Source organism: Choloepus didactylus, chromosome 16 (genome assembly GCF_015220235.1).
Source record: "Choloepus didactylus isolate mChoDid1 chromosome 16, mChoDid1.pri, whole genome shotgun sequence".
NCBI lineage: Eukaryota > Metazoa > Chordata > Mammalia > Pilosa > Megalonychidae > Choloepus > Choloepus didactylus.
The window spans coordinates 14,829,436-14,850,935 of record NC_051322.1 but is presented as its reverse complement, the minus strand read 5'-3'; the positions used below and the strand labels follow the sequence as shown (position 1 = coordinate 14,850,935).

Below are 21,500 nucleotides of genomic sequence, written 5' to 3'. Positions count from 1 at the left end.
ACAGAATGTTTATCAGCACTGAATTAGCATGACCTTTTCTGGGAATAAAAACAATCTGAAAAGCCCCTCCATTCATTTTGCTTATTGTTTGTTAAAAAAAGAGAGAGAGAGATTTCCTTGGCAATTTTAACCTTACCTAAGCACTTCCCTTTCTTTTATTACTCCATGTATAATAATTAATACCTATACTTCTTAAACCATGCCACTTCCTCAGAGATGCTTCCTAAGAAAGTTGTGTTCCATTACTCTGGACTACGGTGATAATTATAAATTAGGAATACTTCAACCAGAAAGAAATGACTCATACACTTGTTTTCATCTGTAATATTTCTTCAGCAGCTTGATGATTACAAGAATCTAGTGGCATGTGGAAAATATTTATTAAAAAGCGTAATGAGAAAAGAAAACTTGTATGTAATGTATATATTCAAGCAGTTGTATTTTTGCCAATTATTGTTGAGATCCACTGTCTTATAATTGTAAACTTGTACATGTTTAGCAAAATTAAATTGCATGAGTCCTAACAATCTGGAATGCATTTTTAACCATTAAAAATCAGGAATCCATAATAAGTAAATAAATGTAGAAGATTCACCTCAGATCAATTACCTTGCTTATCAAAAAAAAGCAGGTGTATTTTTTTACTCTGCCATTGGTTCATTTTTGTACACAAATCTATCAGAAATGTTTGGCAGTTTTATTTATATAATAATACATTTTACATTCTTTTCCTACTCAAACATTCATTGCAAGGAAAATATAAAAATAATTATTTCCATCCTCATCACACATAGGTCAGCATCACAGAGGTTTTTTTCTCATTTTAGTGTCAAAGCTTTAGTAATAAACATTCTCTCTTACGTGGTAGTTTCATCGTATGTCTAGATGTGCTTTTTTGTGTGTAACATGAAAATTTAGCATGTTTTCAAATGCAGAAACATTAAAAATACAATCCCTCATCCCATATTAGAGTAATTTACTTTTTTTTTATTAAATTCAGTTTTATTGAAATACATTCACACACCATACAATCATCCATAGTATACAATCCACTGTCCACAGTATGATAACATAGTTATGCGTTCATCACCACAATCTATCTCTGAACATTTTCCTTACATCAGAAAGAACCAGAACAAGAATAAAAAATAAAAGTGAAAAAAACACCCAAATCATCCCCCCATCCCACCCCATTTGTCCTTTAGTTTTTATCCCCATTCCTCCACTCATCCATGCACTAGATAAAGGGGGTGTGATCCACAAGGTCTTCACAATCACACAATCACCCCTTGTAATCTACATTATTATATACTTGTCTTCAGGAGTCCAGACTGCTGGGTTGGAGTTTGGTAGTTTCAGGTATTAGAGTAATTTACTTTTATGAATCACATTCTGCTGTATATCTCAGGTGACCATCACCAGAGATCAGTGAAGTCCAACTGTATTTTTGTCTCCATTTTAGGGAGGAGGAGGGAAGACTGAGAGTAAGGATGAAATCAGTAGGATCAAATAAAAAAGCAGAATTTGAGAAGTTTATAGAAGAAAAGTTGATTGATATATTGATTTTATTTTTTTTCCTCAGTCTTTGCTAAATTGAGGGATATTTCTTATTTTCAGATTCTCTTTAAGCAGATGGATTAAAAGTACCAGAGCGGATAGTTCTTATCAGGGCATAGCTAGTTAAATAGATGTTAGGAGGTAGATCTGTGTTCAGTTTCTGTCTTTCTGATCTCTAAGTTTTAAAAAAAATGGTGGATAAAAATTAACAAAAGACTTGGAGATTCAGCCGTCCCAAGAAATGCGTCTAGTAAGCACTTTATGTGTGGGTATGGGTGTGGGTGAGAACTACTCTAAAGAGCTGGGAAAACAGGAGGAATAAGAAATCTTGTGCTCCCCTCAGAGAGCCCTGTCTCCTAGGGAACACAGTCATGCAAATGGGTGAGCATCAAGGGGGAACACAGTCGTGCAAATGGGAGAGTGTGAAGTGCCATGCCAGGTGTTACATGGCACATGAAAAGGGGTGCCAAACTGCTATAGGGGGTTCAGAGGATTAGTGAGAACAAACTAAAGATACAGGGCATTTTTTGACTTGGTTTTGTTTTTGTTTAGTTTTTGTCTAATGCTGTTGAAACGTAAATGGATAGGCATTGAAATAAAGCAACTACTACTGTTACACGAAGTAGATTATAAATTTACGACAAACTGTTTATTGGGAATGTGTAGTATGGTGTTAAAAAGAATCATGGCATGATGACCCAGTTCTTAAGGTGCATATAAACTAAAGAAAGGGCTGGATTTGAAAACAACTAAACCAGATTTTCAATATGAAGAAGAATGAAATGTATTCTGTTATACAAGTTCAAACAACACACTATAGAAACAAAATTAGGACTGGTAGCGCTCCACTGGAAGGAACTTGCATTAAGCTGTGTTGGATGCCACTGGTGGGAAGATGACAGAGGATGTGTCGGAAGCATGAAAATGCCTGCTAGGCTTGGGCAGCAGTGACTAGTCCGTGAAGCCCAGGGCATGAAATGTACTTTGATGTGTAGTGAACAGATGAGGCTAGGGAGATAGCATATAGCCAGACTGAGCCCCATGCTTAGAATTTGGGCTAAATCCTTAGTCTAGAGGAAGACATTAAATGTATTTGAGGAGGGTGTGATATAACTTACCATATACTTTTAAGGAGCTAATTTCTGATGAGTATCATGACCGGCTAGAAACACTGAGTTATAAAAAGGAGAGAATGATTGGACAATTTTATAATAATGGAAGTAACAGATAATAGGTTTCTGAACTAAAATTATAACAGAGAGACTGCAAAGGAGGAGTTGGCTATATTAGAGACAGTTGAGGGGAGTGTTTCATTGGGATGAAAAAGCCAGAGTGGGTTATTAAGAAACAACTGATTTTTTAGGGTCTGTGTAAAGCATTGCTTTGCATTCCTGGCCTGGGGAGATTATGACCGAGTCCCACCCAGTTTCATAATTCTTACACTGTCACCATACACTGTGCTGATGTAACAATGTACAGGAATCACACAGTGATTGTACCTCCCCGCTTATCATTTGTCTTGTCATGAGCTGGAATCAACTAAGGGTCCTGTACTCCTTGTTTTTGGTGCTCATTTGCAAAAAAAAAATTCTTTAATGTATATATTTACTTTGGAATCATGACAGATACATTGGGGGAACCCAGGCAGTTAAGATGAGTTTTGTCTGGTGATTAATGAATTGCCATTTTATTTTTGTCATTGTTTGGACTAATCGCGGAATCACTTTTATTGTGGTATTTGCAAGTAAAAGAGACATAATCTCTTGTTCTACTTTACCCAAAATACAGTACAAATATTTGTTTTGGGTTGTGTTTTTCATTTATTGTTTGTTAATTGCCATATTGTGGGACCTTAGAATGGTTTTTTTCCTGGCTGTATGTTTTCTCTGTGGAAAGTGGTACTTCTCCACTCCATTTCTAATAGCCAGTTTTCACAAAGATGCATGTGTGCACACATGCACATGTCCACATACGTGTTCACATGTTTGCATAGGCATATATTTCAACTTAAGAGTGTTGGCTAATAGTTCTGCACTTGGCAACATTTTTTGTCTTTGCTGAGCATTCTTTCTTAGCACCAAGGAATAGCAGTTTTTCTCTAATGGCTTGGGTTTCATTCCACTTATTAAGATTAGTCTAGTAAACATAGCCTCACAGATTAAATATCTGAATGCATCCAATAATTATGCATCCATCTTAACATTTCCAAGCTGGCCATCCACTTTTAACTGCAGATGCTTACACTAACCTTGCAGGGACACTGACTTCAAATCCAAAGCAGTTTTCTGCTTGGGAATTTTGGCAGTGATTATAAGCCTAGTCATGGTCACAGCTGGGAGAAAATTGTTAGTGATGGGGAGAATGGTAAAGTTCAGGGTACCTGGAACCAAATGTGTGTGTGTGTGTGTGTGTGTGTGTGTGTGTGTGTGTGTGTGTGTGTGTGTGTGTGTATGTGTGTGGTAGGGAGGGGAGAGGAGGGAGAAAGTGGCAGAAAAGAAGGTATGTGATCACTGCATGATTGGGAATAGAAGCAATATGAATCTTTTACTGTTGAGCTTTTATGCTGTCAGTGATGGAGAACCACGGACATCATCATCATGTGAAATACAGCAGCAGGGGTTAGGTTCAAGTTCAGTCAAGATTTAATGGTTAGTAAATACTGAACAGTAATGTGTCCTCTCTCAAATACCCGGAATCCTATAGGAACACTGTATCACTGTCATGAAAATAGGAATTAGTCGACAGGAATTAGTTAATGAATCATGCATACTGGTTCTGTAAATGGGAATCCTTAATGCAATTTAGAAATGGAGTAATTCTTGGATTAAAGACATGACCTAATTTTACTTATCTAGTCATCTGGATCTTGCTTTGACTATTGCAAGCCAGCTGCTCGTAGCATGTAGAAAAGCCCCACTAGGTGCTGTCCTAAAGGGCACCAGCGATGGGAGGGAAGGGTTAGGAGAATGGGGGTGAGAAGTAGGCGCAGGGGAGTTCTTGAGGGAGTGGTGGCTCAAAAGCAACTTATTTTCTTCTGGGATCTGCATGTGTCTCAGGTCTTGCGTTGTTGCTATGTGGTGTGGGTTATGGTAGAGGTTTTTGTGGTTCTGTCAAGTAACGAGCCTTCTTGTAAGTCATAAAATGCCTTGATGGAAACCTGAAGCACTGAGTTTCCTTAAGGTTTGGGGATGTGATCAGGTGCCCTTCTTTTCCCGAGTTTGCCTTTATAGCAGCTTTGGATGCTCCTACCTCAGATGACAACAGCTCCTCAGGTGACATTGGAGAGTGGAGACTCGGGCTTTTACTCTAGCCTGCCGGGTTTTCTAATCCTCCCACAGAGACCTGGTGGTGTGAGCTCAGGCAAGGGACTCAGCCTTTCTCTGCCTCAGTTTCCTCACTGTAAATGGGGATAACAAGGGAGGCTGTGAGTACTGAGTTAGTTACACTGTGGAGAGCCTTGAGAACAGTGCCTGGCACCAGTAATTCAAGCTATAATAATTTTTAGCCATCTTCCCTCTTAAATTAGAGGGAGATATATATATGTAATAGTAACCAAGAGAGTAACTTAAGAAAATTAAATAATTCACAATAATTCAAGAACACACTTTGCCCATACGTGGGACATTGATCCACTGGAGCATCCCACACTGAACTAATTTAAATTATAACTTGTGCCAGAAATTCATTTTTTGGGTATTATTTTGTCCTGACTGAAAACTACAGAAACCAAAGAATAAATCAAGTATTTAAGTACTCTGAAGCAGAGTATAAACACAGCTGTTACAGTGCAGTGAAAGAATCGCTTGCAGAAATCCCTGTTGTCAAAAGCTCTATCGTCCACAGCTTCCATGGAGGTCTGAGAATGTGCTCTGCACACAATTTCCTGTGTAGTTTTCTTTATTTTATATTTTAGCACCTTGTCTTTTAAAGAATGCAAATGTCATTCTGTAGGGCAGTGAAAACCCTTGTTATTTGGAAAGTTGGGTTTTTGCATTTGTATTAATGGATTTCCAGAATGAGGGTGGTTATAGGGCAGGAGATATTGTTGAAATGACAGATTGAGTAGTGTATTTCCCAGGTTATAAAATTCAGGAAAATGTGTACTTATTTCTGAGTTTCCTCAGGTTCCTCTGTTCAACATAATGTTCTGACATACATCAGGGACAGTTCCAGAATGAAATGCAAATCAGGTGGTACTGCTCTGCTGCCAGAGCAGGGGTTAATCATGCAAATCTAATGCGGTTCTTGGTATTTTGAGAAAGGTTTTCATTGAAATCTCAGGCACATATTGATTTAAAATTCCTACTTCAGAGTGTGGTGTAATTGTTTCCAGCTTCAAATTTTAAAACACAAAGCATCATCTGGACACTGATTTAGTGACTGGACATCCATCCATATTTGTTAATCATAGTGGGAGGGGAGAGAAGAGAGCCCTTAAAGAATGTGGGAATTTCTAAGCATATTAAATGATACATTAGGTCTAAATTTACAGCTGTTTTATAGCAAGTTCCTTTGCTTGGAATAAGATCAAATCAGCCAATTATACATTTTTACTGCATGTCCACTCTCTTCAAAAAAGATGGCTAAAACTTGCAAGAACTGACCAATTCAAAAAATATACAAATTCCTAACTTTGGGGATGATATAAAATACTGGTGGAAATGAGACTGTTTACAGGAAGCAGTGAAATTGTCTTGCTCACGAGTGCAAGCTGACACATTCTAATAGCCTTTCTGCTGTGCACAATAAGCTTTTCAGCTTATCTTTCCAGGAACAATAAAATTTCTTGTACTGCTGCCTAAGAATTATTTTTATGTATCTCCATATCGCTGACTCTCTTGTAAGTTAATCTCATCTCACATGAATTTTTCACCAGCTTCACTCTGATGTTGATAAAGGAGATGGTTCCATCAAATACATCTTGTCAGGCGAAGGGGCAAGTTCCATTTTCATTATCGATGAGAACACGGGAGACATCCACGCCACCAAGCGGCTGGACCGGGAGGAGCAGGCCTACTACACGCTCCGGGCACAAGCCCTGGACCGGCTCACCAACAAGCCCGTGGAGCCCGAGTCCGAATTCGTCATCAAGATTCAGGATATCAACGACAACGAGCCCAAGTTTCTGGATGGTCCGTACACTGCAGGAGTTCCTGAAATGTCTCCTGTAGGTAAGTACAGAACACACTGCTTTTGCAGTGAGTGTACAGTGTTTGGTGGTTTGTATTTAACATTAAATCATCATAAATACTGACAAAAAGTCATGCTAGTGTTAGGATAGCTGGAGTCAAGGTGAGGGGAAAGTTGGAGACCATGTCAGCAGCTGGGATCCAAATCCTGTGAATTCAACATGTTATTTGATTTATATGGAGAGTTAGGGACTTCTTGCATTTACACAGCTGTCTCAAAGTCTGCAAGAAAATATTTGTCTTACATTTCCTTTTCATTTTAATATTTAAAATTTACAAAAGAATAAAATTCTGCCAAAAAAGTTGAAAAACAAAATTCTTAGAGACACAGCCCTGTCATCATCTTTTGCTCTGCTTTCTCTTGACATTAGGATAATGACTCACTGTTGAGTCCCTCTGTGGCCAGGGTCCGAGAAGGTCTTAGTGGCTAGCAGGCTGACGTTCAGATCTGCCTGTCTGTTTGCTTAAAGTGAGTGTGCTTGAACCAACACGTGTCCGTTCACGTGCCACCGTCTTTTTACAATTTGTATGGAAACATAAATGCATGAAAATGTGTACTGAATTTATAATAAAGGTAAGGTGATACCAGGTTTCAGATATATAAAAGAATAATGAAGGCTGTTTATTATGCTCAAAGGACTTTGCCCTTGCTCCATTACTGTAGAAATAGCAAGTAAAGCACTTATATATACTTTATATATTTCAAATAATATAAATTCTTCTTTTATTTCCCTTTATTCATACCTTTGGCATAGTTTTCAGCCAATATGTCATTTAAACATGGACAGACTTACAAAGCAATTTAAAAATTGTGAGCCTGAAGTAGAGGTCAGTTGGCTTATATATTTATTTACTGTTTTGTTTTGTTTTGTTAGTATTGAAGGAGGGAGTTTATTTAAAATCATACTCAGACTTGTATATTAACACAGGAAAAGTTTAGCCAGTGTGAATTATTTTAGTTTAAGCACAGTCACTTCATTCTTTCACTTATTCATTCAACAGTTCTACCGGGTTGAGGAGAGGAGCTACAGAGATGTGTGTTTGGTGTGCCCTTTAGGGAATCACAATTTAGTGACATTGAATTTCTGTTACTGTCAGATGAGAGCGGGAAAATTATTTAGGGGTGCAGTGGCTCTGGCTGCTAAAGAAATTCACACTGAAAATGAGCCAGAAAAATCAGTGCCTGTGGTTAGGACCAGTGCTGATCACGGCAGCGGCACCTTCCAATAGTGAGCACGTTCCCTCGCGGTCCTGCTCTGGCCGGGTGGGCGTGGTCACGCTGGCCCCGGTGGGCGTGGTCACGCTGCCCCGGTGGGCGTGGCCACGCTGCCCCGGTGCGGCCCCCGCCTGCAGAGCGCTTCCCCGGTGTTCCTTGGCAGCAGTAGCCGCCTCCACGACGAGATTTTGGAGGTTTTCGAGAAAGTAGAAAGCACAGTTTTCTCCCCAAATTGGAAATGTATTAAAAAAAAAAAGTTTTTTGAGTATGCTTGAACAACTCGGTATGCATACTGTGGGGATTTTGGGCAATCTCCATTGGCTTCCTAGGATTTTACTTTGGGTTTTGAATAGTAGAATGCAGATATGCAAATTGGGTTCGTGTGAACTTTTCCTTTTAGAGGCTAAAAAATGCACTATGACTCGATTTTCGTGGTACCGCTCTGAATTCAAGCAGTGTCATAATTATTATACTCACTTGCAAGTTAACTTTAGTTATTTAATCAATTCGGACTGGTTCAGACAGTTTTAGAAAATAATTTTCAGAGGTTTTCAGGGTTTTCTTGACCCTAATTCAGAGCATTGGGTTAATATAAAAATTAGATAAGAACAATGGATGTCCACATAAAAGATACTATATGATTCATATTGAGTCATAATTTATCAAAGTGTTTAATTCTAACCAACTAGATATAATTGCCACTAAGTAGTAAGGTATATATAGTATAAGCTCCTTGCATTTAATGTTTAGGCTATTTTTTATTGGATGCTATTTAGTTGTAAGACTTAAAACACATTTGTTGGTCATTAGGACAGGTAATTCATTAACAAAAGAGTATTGAAAAGCATGGACTCTCTAAAGTTATTTGAAAAGATGGATATATAAATTAGTTAATGAGCACTTCAAAAAATATATCATTGAATCTGTACGGAACCAAATATGTTGAAGTACAGTTTTGATTATTTTGTTTAAAATTATAGTAAACCAGTACTTAAGCATATCACCAGAATTAATATTTCTGTAAAGAATTGTGTTATAGAGAAAAGTTATCTAAACTGAATTTTTAAAAAGATTTTAAAAATAGGTTCTTCACCATCTTGGTCCCACAAGACATCCATAAGAGACAATCACTATCAAATTAAAAACAAAAAAAAACAAAAAAAACCTTTAGAATTTATAATATAGTGCCATACATATAACTTCATAATTTTTACCAAAATTTAAAGAAAATAGAGTCAGTTAGGGAACTCTATAAGATGGAAAAGAGAATGGATTTGTATCAAAAATGACTTATGAACTGTTTAAGGCATTTAGAAAGTCAAATTATGTGGGAATATAGCTAAAAGAGATATTAATTTCGAAATGCTCTATTTTCAGAAAATTATTGGAAGCAAGCTAGAACCATAAGGGAATACATAAAGAAAGCAGCTTTAGCCAATCAGCATTTCCCATTCTCATCAGTTAGAACATAAAGGATATGTGTTCTTAAATATATAAAGTAAGCAAACACGAGTCTATCTAATATTTGAAGATTATGTTCCAAATGGACGACAAAATAACAGCTCAGAATAAATGTTTCCCATGTTGAGTATGTGAATCCATATTAAAATGAAGACATACAATGTGACATTCTACAATGTGCATTGTATAAAATGACCTAATAATGCAATTTTTAAACTTTGCCATGCTATTCCTATTTTGGGAAAGTTTAGTTTAAATTTTTATTTAAAGTATTTTTTTCTTAAATCAATTAATAGAATCATGTTTAAAAAAGCTGTTACCAAGGAAATAGGGTAGCCACCTAACATCAATCAAATATTCTTTTTGCAATGAATGAAGTTTCCGTTTCTGTCTGGCTCTACTTAGCTACAGTAGCGAAATACTTCCAGTGATTTGAGGTGTCCTAGATGTGCTCACTTGTCTTGCCTCTGCTGATCGGTGACTGGGACTTCCAGAGGCTGCTGTTGATGAAAACTTGTGACTTGACCCTGACAGATGAGACGCCTGACATTTGAGCCCCTTCCAATTCTGAGTAGATCCTAATCTGAAGTGCATCCCAAATGTAATTTTTTGACCAACATGTTTTCATATCCCTAAACATTTCTAAGGTTTTAGAAGCACGTAGCATCTTTTTGGGTTTGTCTTACATGAAAAAATACATATGAAGATTTCACATACCTTGAAACAAGATAAATGCAAAATCACATATAAATGAATTTTGTGCATTTTGTGATTTCTTATATTGAGTGCCGTTTGGAAGTGCTTCATTCAATTCTGTTGCATTGGTGCTTAGGGACCTCGGTGGTACAAGTCACAGCGACTGACGCCGATGATCCTACCTACGGCAACAGTGCCCGAGTGGTATACAGTATCCTGCAAGGACAGCCGTATTTTTCCGTGGAGCCAAAGACAGGTAAAATTGAATTGCGACACTCTGTAGAGACATGATTTATACCTTGGCTAGGAATTAATGTTTGTTTTTATTAATATTATTATTATTATTATTATTATTATTATAGTTGACATTGGTAGTAGTCACTATATTTAATTTTGTGCTCCTCTCTATATGTATATTTTGGTATTAAACAGCGTTTATAGAACATTTATAGAGTTTATAATTTATTGATACAGTAGTTTATAGGATAATTATATTTTTAGAATGTGATTATTTTATTACATTTATCAGTATCCTACCAAATTTAATCACAATATTAAAATATTTCAGCTGCAAGAAGATTGCGGTTACTGACTTTTAAGTTTCTTTGTGTTCTTTCATGAATTCACTTAGGGCATTATTGACAGGAACATGTAAATCTCAGGCAGAAACCCCTTACCATGCCACTGAAGAGCTAATAGGTTCAGTTTATGCTTCCAGAGATTGGTTTTTCTCAGGAAAATGAGTTTAAACATAACAGTTACAATGATGATCTATTAACTCAAAATCGAAATTTAAAGCTCATTATATATTGTAATTTTAGGAAAAACTTTTACTGTGGGTTGTAAGATTGCCTGGATAGAACATTTATGTGGTTGGTTGGTCTGGTCTGTCTTATGTTTAAGCTGAAATAATATATATTAAGTAAGACTATAAACTAGAGCTTTGTTATCTTGGTTACAAAATGATACTTTAACCGAGTCCACATTTCTGGTTCTGTGCCTGTAGGAAGGAGTGGATGGGTGTAAGGGTTGATGGGTGTCTGTGATTTATTCTCTCCATCACTGTGGAAATCCAAAATGTCTCTACAATTAAAAAATTTTTCCTTTATCATGGAGTAGAATTCTTCCTCAAAGAACTGTGTTTAAAATTACAAACATGTAATATCTACCTATGATCCTAAATGAATTTTTTAATGTCCTTGATCCTGTTTTCTATATCTACGAAAACAGCAATATAAATTCATTCTCAAATCATTGTGGAGGATAAATATTTCGAACGTCTTCTAAGAATGATGGTTGTAATATACATCAGTTGAGGAATAAATTCAGTTCCAGCTCTTTGTTCATTAGAATTTTCATAGAGGCATCAATGCATTTTTTTAATACTAATTTAGTGGTAGAGTTTAGAAACCACCTGGAAAATCTGATAGAGAAGAAACAGTTCTGATTAAACAAGTGTTGAAGGAGAAGGAAGTGAAAGTATTTGATTTTTGATATGAATTCTGAGAATGTAGAAAGTGTGCTTGTCGTTGATTTAATTATAGATCTGAGAAACCTAGATTCAAATACCCACCCCTTCCCTTGTATATCTACTCTATACAGTCTAGAAAGACATTGACAGGTTTCTGACAATTTGCTCAGAAATTATACACTCCTGCATTATATAACCTGTTCAAAAATAGCATGTACTAATCCCAAGGGTTAAATATTTTGCTGCTAGTAATGATTGGCTTGAGATTTTAGCTTGGCTGTCAGATAACAGGGTTTTCTTGCGTATGTTAAAAAAAAAAAAAAGGCATGACTGATTGGTGATCAACTGGACAGTATTTTAAAATATGGCATCACATCATTAGCACTTCCAACTTAACTTTGATTTCAGAATCCGGAGGCTTGTGTATCACAAGAGATGAAAAAATATTTAGTTTAATTTTGTTTTATTTTTTAATGCCATTAAAGATGTAATCATTGGGACTTCTCATTCTGTGGTCATTAGTGCAGAGAGAATCTGAGCATTTTTGTGCTCTCTGCTATCTATTTTGGTAAGTCATTTAATGGAGAAGGCATTACTTGCAAGAAAAAGTAAATTGTAGTTTTCTTACCCAAACTGAAAGTCTTCAGTCCCTAAGGGCACTGAGAGCTGTAAATCAAGTTCCAGTCCATCTTTCTTACATAATGTCAGTCTGATTCTTATCTAGGTGAGAAATAAATAACATTATGTTCCACATCTGTAAATCTAAGAGTTAGGGGGAAGAAAAGAAAGCATTTGACAGGAGAAATGTTGAAAAGATACCAAACAGAAATTTTGTAAAAATAGACCCCAGCCATCGCTGGTAGGTGCAGTTTTATAAGTTTAACTTCTAAGAAAGTAGCATGCCTGGTACCACAAGCTCCTGTTCCACCTGTAGCACTACTTAGGAGCTGAATGAACTAGAGGGTAAATTGTACTTTCTAGCTGCTTAATTTCTCCATCCGCAAAACTAGAGTCTGAGGAGCCAATGCTGATAATTGGCTTTGACAAGCATATAAAATGGCATGAGAAACACAACAACGCAACAGTAAGGGACTGTGATGTTTCCCATCCTCTGTCTTCCTTCCATCTTCAAACTTTGGAGGTGTGTTCTCTATTCTGTAGCCTACAAGCAGATGCAGCCCATGTTCTTGTTTGATAATGGCAGGACTGGCTGGATAATTTGCAGTTCACAACACAATTGGGGGGGTCTCTTGTTCTGAAATAATTCAGGATTTCTAGACTTCCTGAGTGGCCTACTAGACAAAGCCTGGGGCCGTGGGTGGACCACCCAGGTTGTCCAGGTCATCCGCCCAGGTGGCAGGCCCTGGAAAATGGAGCACTCATCACTTGTCATTTAGGAGTTCTTTCTTAACCATAGCAGCTGTGATTACAGGGTACCTGCATTTCATATTACATATGGACTTTTTACATGGTGATTTTATGCAAGTGATATAGCCCCATCAAAAGGCCCTAATCCCAAATGTGCCGTCCACACACATCCATTCCATGGCCTGACTCACGTGGTGGAGGGGAGGGGGCCTGGCTCCTCTCAGGGCTTGCTGAGAGCACCCCCTCATAGATTGCAAGGAAGCCTCTTCTCACTGACCCACTTTTGCTGCTAGCTCTGGAATCTTTTGGCATTTTAGAAGTGTCCATCTTTACAACTATTGGCTGTTCTCCATCTCTTTTTTTTTTTTTTTTAATGCGTTTTTAAATTGAGATATACTCACACACCGTATAATCCACCCAAAGTATACAGCCAGTGGCTCACAGTATCATCATATAGTTGTGCATTCATTGCCACTATCAATTTTAGAACATTTTGGTTACTCCAAAATAATAAAAAAAAAAACACCCAAACCATCCCATACTCTTATCCCCCCTATTATATACATACATATATATATATCTATATATATTCATTCATTATTTTATTACTCATCTACGCATACACTGGGTAAACGGAGTGTCAGTCATCAGGTTTTCACTGTCAGATGGTCACACAATAAAAGCCAGATAGTTATACACTTAACAGCAAGAATCAAGTCTGTTTGTTCTCCATCTCTTGATGGTCCCATTATATGCTTCACTTAGAAACAGGCAAATCAAATAATACAAAGTTTCAACATTAGACACAAAATTTACAAAGAACTACAAATGCATTAGGAAGATATCCACCTTTTATTTCTTATGTGATAATAGAATTTTGTGACTTTCATTTTGAAAATAGGTTATTTTCTTTCCTTAAGAGCCCTTGAGAGCCAAAGCTGTGGATTTCCTCCAAGTTTGATTTACAACTGATAAATGTCAAACAGTAAAAGTGCTGTACATGATTTTATTGCCGATTTTATTAAACCCATTTATAATTAACATCCCAGTGTTTAAACTATTACCATCAAAGGAATATTTTTTTATTTTTATTTTTATTTTTATTTATTTTTATTTTTTATCTAAATTTTATTGAGATATATTCACATATCACGCAGTCATACAAAACAAATCGTACATTCGATTGTTCACAGTACCATTATATAGTTGTACATTCATCACCTAAATCAGTCTCTGACACCTTCATTAACACACACACAAAAATAACAAGAATAATAATTAAAGTGAAAAAGAGCAATTGAAGTAAAAAAGAACACTGGGTACCTTTGTTTGTTTGTTTGTTTCCTTCCCCTATTTTTCAACTCATCCATCCATAAACTAGACAAAGGGGAGTGTGGTCCTTATGGCTTTCCCAATCCCATTGTCACCCCTCATAAACTACATTTTTATACAATTGTCTTCGAGATTCATGGGTTCTGGGTTGTAGTTTGATAGTTTCAGGTATCCACCACCAGCTACCCCAATTCTTCAGAACCTAAAAAGGGTTGTCTAAGTTGTGCATAAGAGTGCCCACCAGAGTGACCTCTCGGCTCCTTTTGGAATCTCTCTGCCACTGAAGCTTATTTCATTTCCTTTCACATCCCCCTTTTGGTCAAGAAGATGTTCTCCGTCCCACGATGCCGGGTCTACATTCCTCCCCGGGAGTCATATTCCACGTTGCCAGGGAGATTCACTCCCCTGGGTGTCTGATCCCACGTAGCGGGGAGGGCAGTGATTTCACCTTTCAAGTTGTCTTAGGTAGAGAGAGGGGGCCACATCTGAGCAACAAAGAGGCATTCGGGAGGAGGCTCTTAGGCACAATTATAGGGAGGCCTAGCCTCTCCTTTGCAGCAACCGTCTTCCCAAGGATAAAACCTGTGGTAGAGGGCTCAACCCATCAAACCACCAGTCCCCTATGTCTGTGGTCATGTTAGCAACCATCGAGGTGGGGTAGGCCAATACCCCTGCATTCTCCACAGGCTCCTCAAGGGGGCACTACATATTTTTTCCTTGTTTTTTCCCTTTTTTTTTTTTTTCCTAACCTTTTTTTCCTTTTTAAATCAACTGTATGGAAAAAAACAAACAAACAAACAAACAAAAAACAACATACAGTAAAAGAACATTTCAAAGAGACCATAACAAGGGAGTAAGAAAAAGACAACCTAAGATAACTGCTTTACTTCCAACCTGTTCCTACTTTACCCCAAGAAAGTTACCTAATATAGCAACATTTCTGTGAACTTGTTCCTACTATATCCATCAGAAATTAACAGACCATAGTCATTCCTGGGCATCCCCAGAATGTTAAATAGCTTATCTGTTCTTCTTGAATTACTGTTCCCCCTTCCTTAATTGCTCTCTATTGCAAGTTCCCCTACATTCTACATTATAAACCATTTGTTTTACATTTTTCGAAGTTCACATTAGTGGTAGCATATAATATTTCTCTTTTTGTGCCTGGCTTATTTCACTCAGCATTATGTCTTCAAGGTTCATCCATATTGTCATATGTTTCACGAGATCGTTCCTTCTTCCTGCCGTGTAGTATTGCATCGTGTGTATATACCACATTTTATTTATCCACTCATCTGTTGAAGGACATCTGGGTTGTTTTCATCTCTTGGCAATAGTGAATAACGCTGCTATGAACATTGGCGTGCAGATATCTGTTCGTGTCACTGCTTTCCGATCTTCCAGGTATATACCGAGAAGTGCAATCGCTGGATCGAATGGTAGCTCTATATCTAGTTTTCTAAGGAACTGCCAGACTGACTTCCAGAGTGGCTGAACCATTACACAGTCCCACCAACAATGAAAAAGAGTTCCAATTTCTCCACATCCCCTCCAGCATTTGTAGTTTCCTGTTTGTTTAATGGCAGCCATTCTAATCGGTGTGAGATGGTATCTCATTGTGGTCTTAATTTGCATCTCTCTAATAGCTAGTGAAGCCGAACATTTTTTCATGGGTTTCTTGGCCATTTCTATTTCCTCATCAGAGAACTGTCTTTTCATATCTTTTGCCCATTTATTATTGGGCTGTCTGTACTATTGTCATTGAGTTGTAGGATTTCTTTATATATGCAAGATATCAGTCTTTTGTCAGATACATGGTTTCCAAAAATTTTTTCCCATTGAGTTGGCTGTCTCTTTACCTTTTTGAGAAATTCCTTTGAGGTGCAGAAACTTCTAAGCTTGAGGAGTTCCCATTTATCTATTTTTTCTTTTGTTGCTTGTGCTTTGGGTGTAAATTCTAGGAAGTGGCTGCCTAATACAAGGTCTTGAAGATGTTTTCCTACATTATCTTCTAGGAGTTTTATGGTACTTTCTTTTATATTGAGATCTTTGGTCCATTTTGAGTTAATTTTTGTGTAGGGTGTGAGGTAGGGGTCCTGTTTCATTCTTTTCGATATGGATATCCAACTCTCACAGCCCCATTTGTTGAAAAGACTATTATGACTCAGTTCAGTGACTTTGGGGGCCTTATCAAAGATCAGTCGGCCATAGATCTGAGGGTCTATCTCTGAATTCTCAATTCGATTCCATTGATCTATATGTCTGTCTTTGTGCCAGTACCATGCTGTTTTGACAACTGTGGCTTTATAATAAGCTTCAAAGTCAGGGAGTGTAAGTCCTCCCACTTCGTTTTTCTTTTTTAGAGTGTCTTTAGCAATTCGAGGCATCTTCCCTTTCCAAATAAATTTGATAACTAGCTTTTCCAAGTCTGCAAAGTAGGTTGTTGGAATTTTGATTGGGATTGCATTGAATCTTTAGATGAGTTTGGGTAGAATTGACATCTTAATGACATTTAGCCTTCCTGTCCATGAACATGGAATATTTTTCCATCTTTTAAGGTCCCCTTCTATTTCTTTTAGTAGAGTTATGTAGTTTTCTTTGTATAGGTCTTTTACATCTTTTGTTAAGTTTATTCCTAGGTACTTGATTTTTTTAGTTGCTATTGAAAATGGTATCTTTTTCCTGAGTGACTCTTCAGTTTGTTCATTTCTAGCATATAGAAACATTACTGACTTATGTGCATTAATCTTGTATCCCGCTACTTTGCTAAATTTGTTTATTAGCTCTAGTAGCTGTATTGTCGATTTCTGAGGGTTTTCCAGATATAAGATCATATCGTCTGCAAACAATGACAGTTTTACTTCTTCTTTTCCAATTTGGATGCCTTTTATTTCTTTGTCTTGCCGGATTGCCCTGGTAGCACTTCTAGTATAATGTTGAATAACAGTGGTGACAGCGGGCATCCTTGTCTTGTTCCTGATCTTAGAGGGAAGGCTTTCAGTCTCTCACCATTGAGTACTATGCTGGCTGTGGGTTTTTCATATGTGCTCTTTATCATATTGAGGAAGTTTCCTTCAATTCCTACCTTTTGAAGTGTTTTTATCAAAAAGGGATGTTGGATTTTGTCAAACGCTTTTTCAGCATCTATTGAGATGATCATTTGATTTTTCCCTTTCGAATTTTTAATGTGTTGTAATACATTGATTTTCTTATGTTGAACCATCCTTGCATGCCTGGAATGAACCCCACTTGGTCATGGTGTATGATTTTTTTAATGTGTCTTTGGATTCGATTTGCAAGTATTTTGTTGAGGATTTTTGCATCTATATTCATTAGGGAGATTGGCCGGTAGTTTTCCTTTTTTGTAGCATCTTTGCCTGGTTTTGGTATTAGATTGATGTTAACTTCATAAAATGAGTTAGGTAGTGTTCCATTTTCTTCAATGTTTTGAAAGAGTTTGAGTAAGATTGGTGTCAGTTCTTTCTGGAAAGTTTGGTAGAATTCCTCTGTGAAGCCATCTGGCCCTGGGCATTTATTTGTGGGAAGATTTTTGATGACTGATTGGATCTCTTTGCTTGTAATGGGTTGGTTGAGGTCTTCTATTTCTTGTCTGGTCAGTCTAGGTTGTTCACATATTTCCAGGAAATTGTCCATTTCCTCTACATTATCCAGTTTGTTGCCATACAGTTGTTCATACTATCCTCTTACGGTTTTTTTAATTTCTTCAGGATCTGCAGTTATGTCACCTTTTTCATTCATTATTTTGTTTATATGGGTCTTCTCTCTTTTTTATTTTGTCAGTATAGCTAGGGGCTTGTCAATCTTGTTGATCTTCTCAAAGAACCAACTTTTGATGATATTTATCCTCTCTATTGTTTTTTTGTTCTCTGTGTCATTTATTTCTGCTTTAATCGTTTTTATTTCTTTTCTTCTACTTGGTTTAGGATTGGTTTGCTGTTCATTTTTTAGGTTCTTCAGTTGATCCATTAGTTCTTTGATTTTGGCTCTTTCTTCCTTTTTAATATATGCATTTAGTGCTATAAATTTCCCCCTCAGCACTGCTTTTGCTGCATCCCATAGGTTTTGGTATGTTGTGTTCTCATTTTCATTCGTCTCTATATATTTAGCAATTTCTCTTGCTATGTCTTTTTTAACCCACTGATTGTTTAGTAGTATGTTGTTTAACCTCCAGGTATTTTGTGAATTTTCTAAGTCTCTGATGGTTATTGACTTCTAATTGTATTCCATTGTGGTCAGAGAATGTGCTTTGAATAATTTCAATCTTTTTAAATTTATTGAGGCTTGTTTTGTGTCCCAGCATATGATCTATTCTGCAGAAAGTTCCGTGAGCACTAGAAAAGTATGTGTATCCTGGTGATTTGGGATGTAATGTTCTGTATATGTCTGTTAAATCTAATTCATTTATCAGATTGTTTAGGTTTTCAATTTCCTTATTGGTCCTCTGTCTGGTTGATCTTTCTATAGGAGAGAGTGATGTGTTGAAGTCTCCCACAATTATTGTGGAAACATCAATTGCTTCCTTTAGTTTTGCCAGTGTTTCTCTCATGTATTTTGTGGCACCTTGATTGGGTGCTTAGACATTTATGATTGTTATTTCTTCTTGTTGAATTGCCCCTTTTATTAGTGTGTAGTGGCTTTCTTTGTCTCTCAAAACATCCCTGCATTTAAAGTCTATTTTATCTGAGATTAATATTGCTACACCTGCTTTCTTTTGGCTGTAGCTTGCATGAAATATTTTTTTCCATCCTTTCACTTTCAATTTCTTTGTGTCCCTGTGTCTAAGATGAGTCTCTTGTATGCAACATATTGATGGTTCATTTTTTTTAATCCATTCTGCAAATCTGTGTCTTTTAATTGGGGAGTTTAATCCATTTACATTCAGCGTTATAACTATGAAGGCATTTCTTGAATCAGCCATCTTATCCTTTGGTTTATGTTTGTCATATATATTTTTCCCCTCTCTCTATTAATATCCTTTATTGTACCCATACCGAATCTCTTTAGTAATGAACCTTTCTCCAAGTCTCTCTGTCCTTTCTTTGTTTCTCTGTCTGTAGGGCTCCCTTTAGTATCTCCAGTAGAGCAAGTCACTTGTTAGCAAATTCTCTCAGCATTTGTTTGTGAAAAATTTAAGCTCTCCCTCAAATTTAAAGGAGAGCTTTGCTGGATAAAGTATTCTTGGTTGGAAATTTTTCTCACTCAAAATTTTAAATACATCGTGCCACTGCCTTCTTGCCTCCATGGTGGCTGCTGAGTAGTCACTACTTAGTCTTATGCTGTTTCCTTTGTATGTGGTGAATTGCTTTTCTCTTGCTGCTTTCAGAACTTGCTCCTTCTCTTCTGTGTTTGACAGTGTGATCAGAATATGTCTCAGAGTGGGTTTATTTGGATTTATTCTATTTGGAGTTCGCTGAGCATTTATGATTTGTGTATTTATGTTGTTTAGAAGATTTGGGATGTTTTCCCCAACAATTTCTTTGAATACTCTTCCTAGACCTTTACCCTTTTCTTCCCCTTCTGGAACACCAGTAAGCCTTATATTTGGACGTTTTATATTATCTATCATATCCCTGAGGTCCGTTTCGATTTTTTCAATTTTCTTCCCCATTCTTTCTTTTATGCTTTCATTTTCCATTCTGTCATCTTCCAGGTCACTGATTCGTTGTTCAACTTCCTCTAGTCTTGTACTATGAGTGTCCAGAATCTTTTTAATTTGGTCAACAGTTTCTTTAATTTCCATAAGATCATCTATTTTTTTATTTAGCCTTGCAATGTCTTCTTTATGCTCTTCTAGGGTCTTCTTGATATCCTTTGTATCCCGTACTATGGACTTATTGTTCATCTTTAGTTCTTTGAGTAGCTGCTCTAGGTGCTGTGTCTCTTCTGATATTTTGATTTGGGTGCTTGGGCTTGGGTTATCCATATCGTTTGTTTTTTCATATGCTTCATAATTTTCTGTTGTTTTTGGCCTCTTGGCATTTGCTGAACTTGATAGGGTTCTTTTAGGATTTGTAGACCAATTGAAGTCCTTATCTCTAATTTATGAGATCTACAGCTTCGTGGAGTACACTTTCTCTAACTAACCAGCAGGTGGCTTCCACGAGCCACGTGTTCTCCACAAGCCAGTTCTCCCCTGCTTTTTTCCCACTGCCTTTGTGGTGAGTGGTGGAGTGAGTCTTGTGGGGTCCAATTGGTGTACCAAGCTTGCGTGTGTAGTTGGTGTTGCCCGCCCTTTATTTGGGGTGCGTTTCTGGGCAGTCAGGGAGGCGAGGTGGCTCTAACAATCAAATTTCCCTGGTGATCCTGGAGTTTTAAAGCTGCTGCAATAGTCTAATCCTTCAGTTCAGTCCTGCCACAGTTTGTCTCTGCCACTGACCCACAAGTCCTTGGTATTGGCGTATGGCTCCTGAGACTTGCGAGTTGGTCCCTCTTCCAGGCCGTGCACCCCCTGGTCGTCTGTTGAGGTATGACTGTGCTATGTCACAGGTGAGTGCCGTCCCCTTGGGGTGGTTCTGGGCTGCTGGGCTGTGTCGGGAGGCTCCCAGTCTACTGAAATGATGGCTGAATGGGGCTTTGTTAATTCATACTGCTCCACCTTCCCAACTCTGGGACAATTAGTTGAGGTTGCAGGGAAGGCTAATGTCCACGCCCAGTTTTGTGGTGTGTGCCTGTTATTTGAAGCACTTCCGCCACACTGGGTTGTCTGGGGCAGTTCTGGGCTATGGGGCTGGCGATGGGCAGGAGTGTTTCCTCTCCACCAGGATGATGGCTGTGAGCAGACACCCCCCTTTTCTTGGGAAGTTGTGGTGTTTAGTGAATTTTCTCAGCCACTGGATTATTGCCTTTTGTCTCAGAGCTCTCTTAGTTCTGCTCTTGTCTTGACCTGCCCAAATTGCAAGTCTTTGAAGCTTTCCGTATTGGGCTTCTTAGAGTAATTGTTTTAGAAAAAGAAAAAAGGATTAAAAAAAAAAAAAAATACCCGAAACAAAAAGGGCCCTCCTCACAGATCTAATGGGTTATTGAAATGCTAAGAGACAAAGCAACCAGGGCCATTAAGGAAAGGTCCACAGGGCAGAGAGATCAGCTTTTCTTCGGGATTTGCATATGAGCCTCAGGGCCTGAGCTCTGCCCTTCCCCTTTCTATGTTCACCAGAACTCCAAAAATCCTCCGCGTTTATTTTGGAGTTTT

General features: G+C 37.6%; 1 protein-coding gene across 1 annotated transcript in view; it reads left to right on the top strand.

The window, feature by feature from the left end:
- Positions 1 to 21,500, top strand: part of CDH7 (cadherin 7) — a 142,016-nt gene that overhangs the window by 44,525 nt on the left and 75,991 nt on the right. Inside the window, exons 3-4 of the mRNA XM_037805874.1 lie at positions 6,434 to 6,728; positions 10,256 to 10,375. Coding sequence (XP_037661802.1) covers positions 6,434 to 6,728; positions 10,256 to 10,375 — 415 coding nt within the window. The remainder of the gene's footprint in view (positions 1 to 6,433; positions 6,729 to 10,255; positions 10,376 to 21,500) is intronic.